The 18,556-nt window shown below is 39.8% G+C and overlaps 1 protein-coding gene across 2 annotated transcripts in view; it reads right to left on the bottom strand.

The window, feature by feature from the left end:
• SIK2 (salt inducible kinase 2) overlaps positions 1 to 18,556 on the bottom strand; it is a 127,293-nt gene that overhangs the window by 25,097 nt on the left and 83,640 nt on the right. For both annotated transcript variants that reach the window (XM_023208208.3, XM_023208207.3), the window contains 3 exons: positions 15,276 to 15,437; positions 1,025 to 1,149; positions 461 to 584 (listed from right to left, as the gene is read on the bottom strand). In XM_023208208.3, coding sequence (XP_023063976.1) covers positions 461 to 584; positions 1,025 to 1,149; positions 15,276 to 15,437 — 411 coding nt within the window. The remainder of the gene's footprint in view (positions 1 to 460; positions 585 to 1,024; positions 1,150 to 15,275; positions 15,438 to 18,556) is intronic.

The following is an 18,556-nucleotide window of genomic DNA, read 5'->3' as shown; positions in this document are numbered from 1 at the left end:
AGGGGTAAACTTAACTGCTATCTAGGTAACAGCTCAATACACGACAGGCAGGGATTATGGTACCTCGTCTGAATTTAGCAGAATTTTGCCAGTTGGCTTTTTAATTAAAAAATTTTAATTTTATAAAATCCATTACATATTGGAGTAAAATGGTTGTGAGTCTATATCTACAAAGGGCTTCGTTAAATCTAAAATAAACCTGGGACATTTATAGACCCAGAATGAATGAGAGGACATGCTGTTGTTAATCTGGGAAATGCTGTGTGTTCAGTTACAAGTAGAAGGCTGGAACCTGTCTCACCTACATAAAGAAGTTTGCTTCTTTCTATAGCTTTTAACCTATAGCTCAGTCACTTTATTTGGCACCCAAACTCTTGGAAAAAAAGAAGCTTTTACCTAGGCCTTTCACTTGGAGCACTAACACTGTAAAACACCGTAAGTAAGATGAAAAGCTTGTTACCTTCTGACATGAAATACGGAATCCGGAATCTTCCTTCCAGAACCCTCTGCCTCAAAATTGGAAGAGTTGGTCCATCAAAGGGCAGAGCTCCACAGACAAGGACGTAAAGAACAACTCCCATACTCTAGGGAAGAAAACAGTGCAGAGACTTTTCTACCAAGAACGTCAAACGCTCTTTGTTTTCCTGAACATCCCCGGGGCTCTTGAAATCATATGGACTGAAAAATTCCTGTCTGAATTTATTATTTTCTCAGAGTTTGAAAAAATCCAAAACCCTGACTACTACAATAAGTATCTTATAATAAATACCAAAGAATTTGAATCTGATCATTTTGATTACTACTTAACTTTAAATTACTGCTGATATTAGGATGACAACACCTATCCTTAGAAAGTCTTTCCGAGGGATCCATTTCAAGATGCTCTGAGTAAGTATAGTCCAGTGGATGGGGAAAATATGAAATACTGCTTATATGTTAAGTACCAGGAGCTTCTAAGATGGGCCAGAGCACCAAGTATTATCATTATAGATGCATTTAACAACACAGCAAAGCAAAGCAGTACCCAGATGTCCAGCTGTGGTCCTTCATACTGCTGCCCTTCAAAGACTTCTGGGGCTGCATAAGGGGGGCTGCCACACCATGTTGCCAGCAGTTCGCCACTTTTAAAGAAATTTCCAAAACCGAAATCTATTGGGATGGAAATAAATGTTACTTTCATCTATGCTCTCAAACTATACTGCATTTCGCTGTAATAAATTTTATAATATGCTGTATTAACAATATCACTACTATTTACTGTGAGGACTGGGATGGCATCTTATCTTGTGATGTTTCCCTGGCATTAGCACAATGACTAGCAAATAGTAAGTACTCAATACATGTTGCTGAATGTATGTGTAAATGAATCAAGTTTTCTTCCCAAAGAGAGTGAGAGATTGGTAAAAGACTTTATATCATGTGAAAGAAAATCAGCCTTAAAGTGGACAACCCAACTAGTATTTGATAATCTTAGAATTTCAATTACCCGATGACTGCTAAAGAGCTCTTTATCTTAAATGGTCTATAAGGCAAGAAACAAATGAGTAAAACTCTAAGATATTCACCTGAACATAACCGACTGTCTGGCTGCCATTACCCCAGATACATAACCCTTGAAGGCAACTGAGTGCAGCGTTTCCTAAGTGACAACCCTGTAAGTGTTGGTCCACATATCCTGTTTTAGCAGATACCCATCTGAAGAGCTCATTAACATCTGATGGCCGTATAGCCCAGCCACAAGCCACCTATCACCATCACTTATTTACTAATTTATGGATCATAGTGGCATTATAGTTCAAAACAGTTAATGGCCTTCTTCTTATGATCTTAGCCATACTGAATCTATAGTTTTGATACAGAGAATGCACTCTAGAAACACTACTCAGATGCCTTCAATATGCATTAAAAAATTTAGTAAGTATTGTTATAAATGCAAGTTTATACCCTTTTGCTAAGCCTTTATAGTCTCATGTTCTTACCCAAGAAACAAATTCCTATTATTTTGTTAAGTTATACTCATGCTGTCTTATGTTGCTACATACTCCTAACTGAAGAACCTGTCTCAGTGACAGGAACTGGCTCTCCACCCAGCAGGAGCGCAACACTGCATGCACAGTGAGCTTTAAGAGATGGCTCAAGAAAGACTGGATTGAGTCTCCACTGCCAGACAGACTGACTGGCTTTGTGACTTTGGATCAGTCTTTGTGAGCCTTAGTTTCCCCATCTGTAAAGTTAAAATGATAAATATACCTAGTCAGTAGGTTGCTGTAAAGGCCCAGTGTTAAAATCAGCTCACTCCATTCATACCTTGAGACCATACATACTTGTGCACCTTAGGCAAAGCATTCTCTTAGCTTGCTAACATAAAAACTAGTGGCAAGCAGTAGTAACAGTAATAACAGTAATGATCCCCATCATTACAGCTTCGTGGAAGAGTACAATCTATGAAGTTATGAGAACTAGAGCTAATTTCCAGTTTTATCACTTTCAAGCTTCAAGTCCTCTAGGAAAGTTATTTTTTCTACATCTATAAATGTAGGGATAATCCACCTACCCAGATAGGATGCTGTGAGGATTAAATGAGATTAAGAATGTAAAATGCCAGAGTATACTAAACGTGAAAGGTCAGCTCTCCTCCTCCTGTGAAACCATTACCACCAACTGTTGCCTTTCAGAGAAAAAGGTCCCAAAAAAGTAGATAGGAGTGGTAGAAAAAGTTAGAGGGAGCTTAAGGGTTTAAGAGAGAAAAGAGGGTACATCTGGGGAAAGAGCTTCAGATACAGTCTAACCCTAGTGAACAACACTAGGTGGTCTGCCTTTGGTATCCAGGAGTGTGAGGCAAAGGGGGTGCCAGGGAGAAGTTCTCTCTTTACAAAGTAACCTCAGCTCAGCTTCACAGTCCACTTCCAAAATGACTGTCAGAAAGGCCTTATCTTCACAATACCACCTCTATGACTAACCACCCCTAGAACATCAGATCCCATATGGATACATACAGATATATATTTCTAATTTTCTAGAAAAACTACTCTCAGATGAGTCAAGGACTAGATGTTCCCATGAGTCAGAAACTAGATGTTCTCATGAGTCAAGGACTAGATGTTAAATGAGTCAAGGACTATGTTCAAATGTTAATTTCACTCACAGGATAAAGCAGCACAAGAAACTCTCGGATGTGTGTTCAGAGATCCTGAAATACATACAATAATTGCTGCACTTTAAACCATAATCACAGGATGAGTTTTAGTGTCTGTAAATTGAGGATACTCTCCAAATAGCACGGGTAAGGTTTTTTTGTTTTTTGTTTTCTGAGACAGGGTCTTGCTCTGTTGCCCAGGCTGGAGTGCAGTGGCACAATCTCAGCTCACTGCAGTCCTCGCACTTCAACCTCCTGAGTAGCACAGGTGTGCTCCACCATACCCGGCTAATTTTTGTAAAATTTTTTGTAGAGACAGGGATTCGCCATGTTTCCCAGGCTGGTCTTCAAATCCTGGGCTGAAGCAATCCACCTGCCATGGCATCCCAAAGTGCTGGGATTACAGGTGTGAGCCACCACCTGGCCCACTGGTAAGTTTTAATGTCTCCAGGAGCCTTTATAGAGTCACATCATTCTGAAATTTCCCAGACCTGGTGAAATAAACTCAAAGGAGTGAACGGGACAGAGGCCTGTAAAGAAGGTGGCCTGGCCTCTTTATTGCCTTAGGCTCTCATGGTACACTTCACAGGCAAGAGGACAAGAGCTAGGAATGCTTCTCTGGACCCGTGGTAGCCCAGTTTCAACCTCTGCTTTACAAATCTAGCACAAAGAAAGCTTCCTGTTCACTTACAAGAGGAGTGGTACTAAGTAATTATTTCTATTTTCTGCAGGTAATATGAATATAGAAACTTGGGTCTATAGGAATATTAAAAGAAACACTGAAAGACAGGCTCACTAAGCTGTAACAATATTACATGTGCTGAGGTCTTCTATAACCTTGTCAAAGCACTTCAAATGTTATATTTATATATGTTTTGGAGACTGGTCTTGCTCTGTTGCCCAGGCTGGAGGGCAGAGATGTGAATCACAGCTCACTGTAGCCTTCATCTCCCAGGCTCAAGTGATCTTTTTGCCTCAGCCTTCCAAGGAGCTGGAACGATAGACTCACACCACCATGCCTGGCTAATTTTTTAAAAATTATTATTATTTTTCTGGGGGTAGAGACAAGGTCTCACTATGTTGTGGAGGCTGGTCTTAAACTCCTTGGCCCAAGTGATCCTCCTGCCTCAGCCCCCAAAGTGCTGGGACTACAGGTGTGAGCCACTGCCCTCTGCCAAACACTGTATTTATAATCATCTGAAGAATGGGTTAAGGAAGACTTTGGTGTTAGGCAGATTGGGGATCAAATCTTGGGTTTTCCATTAGCTATGTAATCTTGGACAAATTACTTAACTTCTTGGAGCCTTGGTTTCCTCATCTGAAAAATAGGGACAATACTTACATTTCTTAAAGTAGTTGTATTAATACAAATAGATATTATATTGCAATTGAAACACAGTAGGTAGCCAATAAACAGAAGCTATCGTTGCTATTATTATTTATTATTTTACTTATCTGTCTATCCCATCAGACTAAGTTCCTCGGGAGCAGAGAATGGGGGACAATAGTCTGTACTCCCAGCATATCATCTGCAGACAAGAGCTGTTTGATAAAGGTTTGCTATATGAATATGTTGTTCCTACCTCTTTTAAAAGTGATCTACTATGTGACAGGAGCTGACTTAAGCTCTCTGAAGATAACTTCTTAGTTCTATGAAGTATCCTTATTTTAGGAGAAAGTGAGGATATAAAGTTAAGTATTTTGCCAGAGGTTATACAGCTAGCTACTAAGCTGCACCAGTGGAATAGAAACCAAGTTTAACTACTTCGAGGCTTCATTGTTAACTACTACCTTCATGTCTTTCACTGGCACGTCAAAAATGGTTATTTTTGAAGAAGTTAATAATTGTCAGGGTTAAGAAGTGGCAGCAAAAGGCACTTAAAAATAAGAGCCTTACTATTCACAATAGCAAAGACTTGGAATCAACCCAAATGTCCATCAGTGACAGACTGGATTAAGAAAATGTGGCACATATACACCATGGAATACTATGCAGCCATAAAAAACGATGAGTTTGCGTCCTTTGTAGGGACATGGATGCAGCTGGAAACCATCATTCTTAGCAAACTATCACAAGAAGAGAAAACCAAACACCGCATGTTCTCACTCATAGGTGGGAACTGAACAATGAGCTCACTTGGACTTGGGAAGGGGAACATCACACAATGGGGCCTATCATGGGGAGGGGGGAGGGGGGAGGGATTGCATTGGGGAGTTATACCTGATATAAATGATGAATTGATGGGTGCTGACGAGTTGATGGGTGCAGCACACCAACATGGCACATATATACATATGTAACAAACCTGCATGTTATGCACATGTACCCTAGAACTTAAAGTATAATAATAATAAAAAAAAAAGAGCCTTTTAATTTCTTCACAGGAATCTGGATAACTTGCTTCACCCAGTCTGCAGCTTTCTGCCTAAATGCATAAGGTGCATTGTGAAGTGGGGGGTGAGTAGGGGGGGATGAAATATGAAAATGCAGGATTTATTTCTTATTGCCATTTATTCAAATGAAATGGACTATATTCATGTTTCATCATACTAACCAATTTCATTCATTCCTTCATTAAACATCAGCATTCCATACACATGTTAACCACTGTGCAAACACAGAAGTCTTGCAACAACACAAAATAATAAGACTCCACATTATCATCTGACTTTTGGAAAGCATCATGAAAACAATCACTTGGGCATTCGTCTCTCTCTCTACCAGACTCAGATCTAGCCTAGCTCTGCTAGAAAGCAAACATCTTTCTAGTTTAATATCTTCTGTAATTCTGATATGCAAGTTAATACCTAAAACTATGGCTATGTTCCTCAGACATTCTGCTTGCTATTATAAACAAAACATTTATGCCACGCCATGTGGCTTCATTTTGACTTTTTTAAACTCTTAATTTTGAAATACTTCTAGATTTACAGAAGAGTTGCAACAGTAAATTCAGAATTCCCCATACCCTTCACCCAGCTTCCTCTAATGTTAACATTTTACATACCTACAGTATAATCACCAAAACTAAGCTTCAATTATCAAAACATTGATTCACTACTATTAATTAAACTACAGACTTAACATTTCATGAGTTTAGTCACGTGTTCCTTTTCAGTTCACGAATTCCACATTGCATTTAGCCTCCTGACTCCTTAGTCTTCTCCAATTTGTATTCATATTCTCTCACCTGGGTTCTATATGGTCTGAAACATTTCTAGAAGAGGATTCGGGGTAGAGTCTTTTTGTTTGTTTGTTTGTTTTTGTTTTGAGACGGAGTCTCGCTCTGTTGCCCAGGCTGGAGTGTAGTGGCCGGATCTCAGCTCACTGCAAGCTCTGCCTCCCGGGTTTACGCCATTCTCCTGCCTCAGCCTCCAGAGTAGCTGGGACTACAGGTGCCCGCCACCTCGCCCGGCTAGTTTTTTGTATTTTTTAGTAGAGATGGGGTTTCACCGTGTTAGCCAGGATGGTCTCGATCTCCTGACCTCGTGATCCGCCCATCTCAGCCTCCCAAAGTGCTGGGATTACAGGCTTGAGCCACCGCACCCGGCCCAGGGTAGAGTCTTTAATTACAGATCAGTACTGACTCTCATGAAAATCAACTAGGCCTCAAAAGCTGAGTCCTCTATCTCTTACTTAACCAGCAACAGCAGACCAAGGATATATCCGAACATAGCCCTAGAGCTGCTATTATTGCTTTCTGCTCTATATTTTGAAAGTTGACTGACTGACCTATATCGTCCTAAAAAAACCAGTATTACTATATCATCACTAAACTGTATAAATTATATAAATTATCAGTGCCCAAAATTATCATTAGCAAAGGCATGATGTTTTAGGAAGAGGGTCTTGCATAGAGTAAATAAGCTGATTCTGATGATTATTGTCTAATGGGAACCAAGTACAAAATGGAGAATTCTGTTTGTTGGAATGAAGTAATGAAATAAATCAAATACTAACATGCATATAAATCACCTGGGGAAATTGCTAAAGTGCAGACTCTGACTCAGTACATTTAGGGATGGGCCTCAGATTCTGCATTTGTAACAAGCTCTGAAGTGATGCTCATGCTGCTGGTCTCCAGGCCACTCTTTGACTAGCCAGAAAACAGAATGAAACAGAGGCGGTGAAAAATATACAGAAGAGTTAAACAGTTTGTCAATGTTTACTGTTGCAAAAGATTACACTTGCTAAATACTTTTAGGATTTTTATTTAAATAGGAGACGTAAGAAAATTGTTAGGTTAAACTAAGTCATTTGTTTTTAAAAAAGGAAAAAAACAAACAAAACATTGAAAACCAATCTTCAGGCTAAGGAAAAGTAAATGATTTCTAGGAATCAACACCACTGAGGCAATTTTGAATCTCCAGCAGTGTGTTATAATGTCTAATTTATAATTTAAAAAATCCTCCTACAGAGCAGCAGATGGCTTTAGGGTTAAATTTATCCTTGTTTCTAAAATTACCAGTAGAATTCAGCTAGCCAGGCTTGATGAAGAGTTACACATCCTTTGTAATTATAATAGGAGTGAAGAAGACAATTATGAGGAAATGAAAGCTGACAAATGAAAGGTGGAGAGTGATAGAGATGAAGCTGACCCATTGCACAAACTGAATGTGGATCAGCCAACACTGACGTCAATGCATACTTTGTTGCCCACCAGCAAGAAAAGGTCAGTTGCACAGTTCATTTCCAAACATCAGTCACTCTCCCATCTGACAGGAGGGAAGGGAACAATCATCACAGTTGAGATGAAATGTGATCCTGCTGACCAATGTAAGACATCTATTTGTCCAGTCAGAGAGTTCAATGAGCTAAGAAGCAAATAATCTTCCTTAGCTTAAATGAAGTAAGGGGAAGGGAAATGAAGAGGGAAAAAAAAATCAAACCAAACTGAACCCTTTGAGCCATCTTCCATATTCCCAGCTTACTATGGAATGCTAAGTAGGACTTAAGGATACAAAGTTTCATTGTGCTTTTTGATGTAAAGCTCTTTTTACTTTTTACATAAGGCTAGTGACAGGAGGAGAACAAATGGAAGACTTGCAATAAATATTTTTCCAATAAAAATAAAATACTTAAAATTTAAAAAAATATATTTTTCCTATCTTTGCCTCTCCTACCCTTTTTCAGTTCTAGGGGACAAATCTGAAATCATATATACAGAAACCTTGACTCAAGGTCATCTAGTAAGTAGGAAGGTTGTTAGAAGCAATGATGAGCCAGTGCCTCAAATCAGAAAGGAAGCATTCCTCTTGGGCTAAAGACAAGTGATTCGTGATGCACAGGTCAGATTAATCAGGCTAATTACACAATACTAATTACATTTAAGGTCTCTCTCAGCAAAAAATTAAGTTGCATCAACCAGAGACAATTGAGAATACGTGAAAAACTTTCCTTGGTCCTAAAAGGTTTGTATTAATAAGGCTTTAAAGCCTTAGTTAATTAAAAAAACATGCTGAGAGGGTTATAATGGCTATTAAAATTTTAAGGCTTTGTTTTCACATGGAATCAATTATATATTGAATACAAATAGTAGCTACCTTGTATTGAGTGTTTACATGGTGCCAGGAGCTTTATCTAACAATTTATTTAACAAACAGTTAACTAGCACTATGTGCCGGGTACCGTTCTAAGTACCCTACAAACTTTAACTCAAGTAATAATCACTATGAGATATGAACTTTCATCATTCTCCCTTTACAGATAAGGAAACTGAGGAGAAGTCAGGAAACGTGGTCAAGGTCACAAAGCTAGTAAGTGGCAGAGGCGGGATTCAAACCCAGGTATCCTCACTTTACAGCCCATACTCTGACCTATTACCCTACATCGCCTCCCTGTCTCCAATATTATCACCAATCTCTATAATCTGTTCCTGAAAACCAGATTTGTATTTAATAGATATGGAAACCCAGGCCTAGAGAGTGTAAATAATCAGCCCAAGGTCATAGGTACTAAGTGGCACAGTCAGAATCTGCAGCAGCACTGTTACTCAACTCAGTACTCTCCATGAAGCCCTGTTTAACGTGTGATTAATTCATAGATTTTTATCCTTGTTTAAGTATTTATTATAAACATTTTAGATTGGGAAAGTTAGAGAATAAAACTAAATATTCTTCATCTATTTATTCTCAACTTAATGCCTAAATAGCCAGAGCCAAATAGCTAGGTGGAAATAATACTGCAATTACTAAAACTACTGAAAGCCAATATTGCTTTGCATTCAGCCTCTTACTGTGAATGTCCTCACACTCACTTTTTACAAAAGTTGGAGGTCTCATGGTTGAAGTAATGAGTACACACTGGTGTGGGTGAATCCATGGCTCATTAGTGTCTCAAGTTTTGTTTTATTTTTTTGTTTGAGACGGAGTCTTGCTCTGTCACCAGGCTGGAGTGCAGTGGTGCGACCTCGGTACGCTGAAACCTCTGACTCCCTGGTTCAAGCAATTCTCCTGCCTCAGCCTCCCGAGTAGCTGGGATTACAGGCATATGCCACCATGCCCAGCTAATTTTTGTAGTTTTAGTAGAGATGGGGTTTCCCCATGTTGGCCAGGATGGTCTCCAACTCCTGACCTCGTGATCCATCTACCTTGGCCTCCCAAAGTTCTGGGATTACAGGAGTGAGCCACCGTGCCTGGCCTGTCTCAAGTTTCTACTCACGGGGAGAACATAACCTGGAAACTGATCTCAAAGCCATGTTTCTGTTATTTATTAAAATGAACTATGTTTGATACTTCTATTCCATTTTGTTTTATAAACACAAAAATATTTTAATTTAAACCTAGTTTTGGCTTGTGCTTCTCCTCAATTTCAATATAAAGGATGGCTAAAACAGTTCATTTATTCAGCTTATTTTGCAATTAAAGAGGTTTTCATAAGCCAAAAAAAAAAAAAAACAAAAACAAAAACAAAAAACAGAAAAAAGTATAATTTGAGGGAATAACTTTGTAAAGGTTCTTGTAATTTCTTCCCATGGAGCCCTATTTTTCCCATGTGTTAGATTCCATTACGATTTAAGAGTCCTCAGAGACAAGAAGATGATTCTTAAAGAAAATCAGGGCCATCAAGAAGTTATAAAATCTACAGATAAAAATAAATATCCTGGAGAAATTATTTAAAGACACTGGAATCCATCTAAACACTTTATGGCATGTGGAATGATCTGGCCCATGCCTACCTCTCCTGGCTCTTTTCCTATCATTCTCACTGGCTAACACCTGCAGTTTCCCTACCACTCCAATTTGCTCTGGCCTCTCAGCCTTTGCATGTGCGGATCCACCTGCTTGAGGAAGCTACCCCAGCCTCAATCTCTATCTCTCTCTCTTCTTCTCTCTTTTTTTTTTGAGACTGACTCTCGCTCTGTTGCCTAGGCTGGAGTGCAGTGCAGTGGTGGGATCTCAGCTCACTGCAATTCAGCCTCCCAGGTTCAAGCAATTCTCCAGCCTCAGCCTCCTGAGTAGCTGGGACTACAGGCGCATGCTGCCACGCCCGGCTAATTTTTTGTATTTTAGTAGAGACGGGGTTTCATCATGTTGCCCAGGCTGGTCTTGAACTCCTGAGCTCCAGCGATCTGCCCACCTTGGCCTCCCAAAGTGCTAGGATTACAGGCATGAGCCACCGCTCATGCCTCTCCCTCTTTCTCTGTCTCCCCCATCCCAATCCCACCACAAATACCTTCTTGTTAATCAAGTGTTAGCTAATAATTTTCCTGATTCTTCCAGACAGAGTTAGTCTTTCTCCTAGCCTCATGGCCCTGAAAACAATGATCTTTTTGTGTTATATTAACTTAAAGGTCTGGTTCTTATTTGATTAACTCCTTGAGGTAAGAGCAGAGTTAAGCTTTTTGTCACTGCTGCTGTTTTTGTCTTGAAATGTATGAACCTCCAGGACTTAGTCCAAGAACAGAACAGAAGCTTAATAAACATTTACTAAAATTTTTGAGGACAGTGGAGACGACAGAGAATTAAGTGTCGGCAAGAAAATTTGAGTGCTTGGATATACTGCATACATGTGTGTATGTGTGTCTGCTTGTAAGGAATGGAAGCAGGGACACTAAATATACAATCATAGAAAGATGGACCCCAAAATTCAATTACTGAGTACCCCTTCAGGAAGCAGTGACAGAATGCTTGGAAATGACAACATTGTGTAGTGGGAGAAGGACAGATACTGTGGTCAGAGAGACCTAGGTTTGAATTCCAGGTCTACTACTTATTATCTGTGTCACCTTGGCCAATTGTTTAATCTCTTTGCATCTCAGCTTTCTCATCTGGTAACTGGCAATAGCTAAGTGGCTCCCAAGGTTGCTGTGAAGATGAAGTAAGAATCTAGCTGAATACCTGAAAACAGTGAGGGCTCAATTAAATGTGAGTCATCACACTGTCTTCACCAGAGAGAACAACTTCACCAATCTGAATTTTTACCTGACTTCCATAAAATTGGAAGGACTTGAAGATTAGATACTAAAAAATGAAAATAAAAACCAAAAAGACAAAACAAAAACCTAAGATATCACACAATGACAGCAGAAGCACTGATTTGACCCACCTATATTTTATGCCAGAATTATAATAGACATACTATAGCCAGGCAAAACTTGGTTATAACGTCAAAGCAATATTCTGTGTTTTTTGTTTGCAAGTTTCTTTGGTGTCTTACTGTGACATTTTCTTTTGAGATGTTATGACAGCACCTTGTAATTCTTACAGCACATGATTTACATACCTATAACCTTTTTCTGCCTAAAAAAACTCTTAGAACACATGCACACTTATGTTTCTTGCAGTACTATTTACAATAGCAAAGACTTAGAACCAACCCAAATGCCTGTCAATGATAGACTGGATAAAGCAAATGTGGCACATATACACCATGGAATACTATGCAGCCATAAAAAAGAATGAGTTCATGTCTTTTCAGGGACATGGATGAAGCTGGAAACCATCATCCTCAGCAAACTAATGGAACAGAAAACCAAACACCACACGTTCTCATTCATAAGTGAGAGCTGAACAATGAGAACGCATGTACACAGGGAGGGGAACATCACACACAGAGGCCTGTTGGGGGTTGAGGAGAGGCGGGGAGGGAGGGGAGGGAGAGCCTTAGGATAAATACTTAATACATGCAGGGCTTAAAACCTAGATGACAGGTTGATAGGTGCAGCAAATCACCATGGCACATGTATACCTATGTAACAAATCTGCATGTTCAGCACCTGCATCCCAGAACTTAAAGTAAAAAAAAAAAAAGGTTCCCCTGGAAAAACAAAACAAAACAAAAAACTCCTAGAACTCCTTTGAGCTATTGTTTTGGCAAATATTTTGTTTTGATAATAAGGGAATGTAAAGGTGAAGCAGGAGTTTCCCCCTTCTTTCTACAGAGCAAAAGACTTAAAAAAAAAAAAAAAAAAAAAAAAAAAGAAAGACTTTCTCTGAAAAAGACAATTTTAAGGCAGCCGGTGCTTTCAAGGAGCATTAACCAAAATATCCCAGTGAAGTTCATTACAGAAGGTTGGCAAACAAGAGTGAAATAAATGACACCAAATGGAAAGTCCAAAAGCAGAGGAAGGGGAAAAAACAAATGGAAGTGAACACACATAAACTATGAAAGCATTCTAATTTTGTGCATCATATTTTCACAACAAAAATGACAAATCGATACAAATCTTTATACACACACACACACACACACACACATACACACACACAAATGAATATAACAAATTAACTTAAAAACACTTTGTCTTATTCAGGTAATCCCATCAGAAAAAAATCACAGACTACAGAATGGAAAATCCATTACATATCCTGTAACATATGCAATATTGACATTTAAAATGAGTAAAAATTATTTGCCTTCCCCTAATTGCCTAAGACAAAAACTAATGGGAAACGGCACAGAAACAAATCAGTTCGATGTACAAACATGAGGATTTTACCTTATATTTTATATCATAATACAGCAAACCGAGGAAGCTACTTTGTCCCTAAACTTACTGAGTTCAATGAGTATCCAACCTAACAGGTCAATTAATAATTTCTTGGTCAGCCCCTGTCATCTGGATGTTTCCCTGCTCTTCTTTAACAATCTTAGGACAAAACACCACCATGTGCACTTTGCTAAGCTTTTAACCCGTGCTTTCTCTTCTTCAAAACCCAAGTCAAACAAAATCTCCCTTACATACCTTCAACCTCTACTGCTGCTGCTGTAGTTCAGACTCATGTGTTCTTGAATGGACTATTGCACTAGATTCCTTATTAGTCTTCCTGTCTTCCACCTCATCCACATCTCTTAGCTATCTTTTTTTTTTTTTTTTTTTTTTTTTGAGACGGAGTCTCACTCTGTCGCCCAGGCTGGAGTGCAGTGGCGCGATTTCGGCTCACTGCAAACTCTGGCTCCTGGGTTCATGCTATTCTCCTGCCTCAGCCTCCTGCGTAGCTGGGACTACAGGCACCCACCACCATACTTGGCTAATTTTTTTGTATTTTTAGTAAAGATGGGGTTTCACTGTACTAGCCAGGATGGTCTTGATCTCCCTTGTGATCCACCCGCTGCGGCCTCCCAAACTGCTGGGATTACAGGCGTGAGCCACCACGCCCGGCCATCTCCCACCTATCTTAGCTCTGCTGCCAGAGACATATTTCTGACATGCAAATCTAATCATGTTATCCCAATTCCACTTTACCCCATCCATGCCCTATAATTTTCAGTAGGCTAGATTCCCCATTACCTACGGAATAAACTCTGAAATTTTTGACATGGCATTCAAGATGTTTCATATTCTGGTCTTTACCTATCTGCTCCCCCTGTATCAATCCCGCATGCCTACAGATTTTACATGTTACCAATTTTGAATTTACAGTTCCCCACCATTCCAATCTCTGTCTGCCTGCCTGCAACATTCTGCTTCTGTTTATCTTCCTGACAAGCTTCTCTAACTTCTCTCTCAAGTCTAAGTTCAAATAATTCCTTCTCTGTGAAGCTTCCTTGACTCTACAGGTAGCCTGCTGTTCCCTCACCTATACTCCTACAGCAGTTTGTATATACTTTTAAAATTGCAACTATCATACTGTATTTTTTCAGTTTTATTAAAGTGTAATTGACAAAAATTGTATATATTCAAGGTGTACAACATGTTCTTTTGATATATGGATATGTTGTGAAATGATTTCACCATATCATATTGTACTTAACATAGCACAGTACCTGATACATATTTATTGAGTGAATGAGAGTTTTGACTATGTAAATATAGAAACTGAGAATGTAAAAGAAAACATTTGACAATTGTGAAAAGGCAAAGAGAAAAACAGGCAAACTAATCTCTACCCAACTTAGATTTCATGTTATAAATCAAACCCCTGTTGTATCAGAGCAAGGCAAGGTGTTTTTCTGTCTCAAGTATTTCTCATTCTACTTCCACCACTTCCTTTGCCTTTTCTCTGCTTCTGGCTGTAGCCATCAGTCATAATTAGAGAGCAGGCCAGAGTACCAGCAACCAGCATTGCTCCTCCATCCCTGTCCTCTCTCTAATCACTCTGACATTCAGACAAATGTGCCTCTTCCAGTAGAGCCCCCCCGCCAATGGAATCTGAACACATCAGACGCCAGATGTAGCTCTGACCTGTGTATATTAATAATGAACTCATTCCCTTACTTTTTTTTTTTTTTTTTTTTTTGAGACGGAGTCTCGCTCTCTTGCCCAGGCTGGAGTGCAGTGGCCGGACCTCAGCTCACTGCAAGCTTCGCCTCCCGGGTTTACGCCATTCTCCTGCCTCAGCCTCCTGAGTAGCTGGGACTACAGGCGCCCGCCACCTCGCCCGGCTAGTTTTTTGTATTTTTTAGTAGAGACGGGGTTTCGCTGTGTTAGCCAGGATGGTCTCGATCTCCTGACCTCGTGATCCACCCGTCTCGGCCTCCCAAAGTGCTGGGATTACAGGCTTGAGCCACCGCGCCCGGCCCATTCCCTTACTTTTAATTACACACAGAACTAAGGAAATGAATAAAATGGACTTTGAAAAAGCTTGATGTCATCAGGTAGAAATGCTGCTGAATCTGCGCCTGCAGGTCTGTTTCCACACACTGAGTGCAGTGGCTCACACTGGATCATGTTAGAGCCAGTTGTGTCCCAGTTACCTGCTATTTTGATATTCATGTTGTTATCCAGCAGGAGATTTTCAGCTTTGAGGTCACGGTGCACAATCTTCCGACCATGACAATAATCAACAGCAGATAGGATTTGCCAGAATTTTCGCCTGGCTTCAGACTCATTTAACCGGCCATGATTAGCAAGATAGTCTGTAAATGAAAAGAGGATTAAGAATTAGTCACCAAAATAAAATAACTCCACTATTAGTAGTCAGGAAATTTTTTTTCTCAAAACTTTTTTTTTTTTTTTTTTTGGCCAGGTGCAGTGGCTCACGCCTGTAATCCCAGCACTTTGGGTGGCCGAGGCGGGCAGATCACAAGGTCAGGAGATCAAGACCATCCTGGCTAACACAGTGAAACCTACTCTACTAAAAATACAAAAAATTAGCCGGGCGTGGTGGCAGGTGCCTGTAGTCCCAGCTACATAGGAGGCTGAGGCAGGAGAATGGCATGAACCAGGAGGCGGAGCTTGCAGTGAGCTGAGATCACGATACTGCACTCCAGACTGGGTGAAAGAACGAGACTCTGTCTCAAAAAACAAACAAACAAACAAAAAAGTTTTTTTTTTTTTTTAAAAAAAACAATATTTAATGATAAAGTAATATGGTGTTTTCCAAGTTTCTTGTCTTTGAAGAAGTATTTCTTTTTCTTTTTTTTTTGAGATGGAGTCTTACTCTGTTTCCCAGGCTGGAGTGCAGTGGCGCAATCTGAGCTCACTGCAACCTCCTCCTCCCAGGTTCAAACGATTCTTCTGCCTCAGCCTCCCGAGTAGGTGGGATTACAGGCACCTGCCACCACGCCCAGGTAATTTTTGTATTTTTAGTATAGATGGGGTTTCACCATGTTGGCCAGGCTGGTCTCGAACTCCCGACCTCATGATCCTCCTGCTTCGGCCTCCCAAAGTGCTGGGACTACAGGTGTAAGCCACGGTGCCTGGCCCGGAGAAGTATTTCTAATCATATTTCACTGGAGTCCAAACAAATAGTTACAGCCCAAGACCAGTCAGCAGCAAGCAGCTTAATATTCACAGATTCACAGTACAATTCAACATGATTTTTTTAAGGTCTAGGTACTCTATTTGTTGAAAAGCTTATTATTTCACACTTTAAAAAAATAAAAGTTACGTAAAACAGAGGAAATAAATGAAGTATCTGACATCTCGTCACACAGAAGACATCTTTTCTGAAACACTGTTTTCATGCAATTATTATACAAACCACCTGTAACATGAGATATGGTGATACCTGGAAGTGGCTTAAATAATTCATGCCCAGTGCTGTTGGAAGGAATTCTCATATACCCAAGAACATGCAGACTTGTGCTCTAAACCAAACACTGTCATGACAACCATATTCTCTAAACTATAAGACAAATACATTTTGCAAGATACACTATCTTTATGCAATGTTATAATCTTCATTAAAGCAGCTTACCTGAAAATTAATTCTATGTAACTATGTACATCAATTCAATAAAACTAAACATTACCACTCATTAACATTTCACCCAAAGATCTGAAAGTCCTCTGAAATTATCTTTTGATCAACACAAATCCTGAAAGACTTTTAAATTTAACATAATTTTCCTAACTAGGGAACTTTATTAGTGACTCAGTATTCCCAGTCACCTGTACATATTTTCTGCTCTAGTGTTTACTAGTTTACAGGTTTTTAAATTCCCTGCCTTTGGTTCATGTCGTTCTCAATATTTACTATATATTTTTTTCTTTAGTTTTTCGAGACAGAGTCTTGTCTGTCACCTAGGCTGGAGTGCAGTGGTGCAATCTTGGCTCACTGCAACCTCTGTTCCCCAGGTTGACGCAATTCTCATGCCTCAGTCTCCCGAGTACCTGGGACTACAGGTCCATGCCACCATGCCTGGCTAATTTTTATATTTGTAGTAGAGACGGGGTTTCACCATGTTGCCCAGGCTGGTTTTGAACTCCTGACTTCGGGTGATCTGCCCACCTTGGCCTCCCAAAGTGCTGAGATTACAGATGTGAGCCACCATGCCTGGCCTACTTGCTATAAAATTTACTAACATTTACACAATACTTTATACTTTACCAAGCATGTTCATATCAGTGTCTCATTTCATCTTTCTAAAACCTTCTATGATAACTATTACTCAATTTCCATTTTATAGATGAGAAAGCTGACAATCAGAGGGATTAAGTAATCTGGCTGAATTTGTACAACTGGTGACTGAACAGTCAATCTGGGGCTGTAATATTTGACTTAATTTTTTATTATATTAAGCATCTTTACTAGACTCCTGTTGAAATCCTAACCATCCTTTTATTTTTTATTTTTTAGACAGGGTCTCATTCTGTTATTGCCCAGGGTGGAGTATGGTGTGCAATTATAGCTCACCTCAACCTCAACCTCCTGGGCTCAATCAATCCTTCTACCTCAGCCTCCCGAGTAGCTGGGACTACAGATGCATGCACATCTGGCTAATTATTAATGTTTTATTTTTGTAGAGATGGGGTCTCACTCTGTTGTTCAGGCTGGTCTCAAACTCCTGGACTCAAGCAATCCTCCTGCCTTGGCCTCCCAAAGTGCTGGGATTATAGGTGTGAGCCATCACACTAGACCCTAACCATCCTTTCGAAACTCTAAATGACACCTTGCCCTTAAATAGTCCCTTATCACTTCAAACAGAAATAACCTGTTCTCTCAACACCCTGTCATTTATCATACACTGCCTCACACTGTATGTAATTATCCGCATATGTATAATAAATATCCCAAGGTACACACACATGTGTGCACACACAGCCCTAACTTTAAAAGAGGGGTCCTTAACCCCTGGGTCATGGACCAGCACTGGTCCATGGCCCGTTAGGAACCCGGCCCCCTGCCATAGGAATGCGAACCCTATTGTGAACTGCACATGTGAGGGATCTAGGTTGCGCCCTCCTTTTGAGAATCTAATGCCTGATGATCTGAGGTAGAACAGTTTCATCCCCAAATCATCCTCCCCATCCTGGGTCTGTGGAAAAATTGTCCTCCACTTATTTGGTCCCTGGTGTCATTTAAAAGGTTGGGGACTACTGCTTTAACACATAGTGTTTTGAAGTATTAAAGACAATGTCATTTAAGCCTCCTGAAGACAGGAACCGTATTAGTCTCTTTTGTACTCTGCAATGCTTAGCACTAAGCACAAAGCATCCTATGTATAATTCTGAGTACTTAGCTGATTAGCCATATTCTAATTACAGGCTTTAAATTTAAGTGGACATTTTATCTATTCTTTTTTATGGGTTA

This window comes from Piliocolobus tephrosceles, chromosome 13 (assembly GCF_002776525.5).
Source record: "Piliocolobus tephrosceles isolate RC106 chromosome 13, ASM277652v3, whole genome shotgun sequence".
Lineage (NCBI taxonomy): Eukaryota > Metazoa > Chordata > Mammalia > Primates > Cercopithecidae > Piliocolobus > Piliocolobus tephrosceles.
The sequence above is the reverse complement of the archived record's forward strand: the minus strand, read 5'-3'. Positions and strand labels throughout refer to the sequence as shown.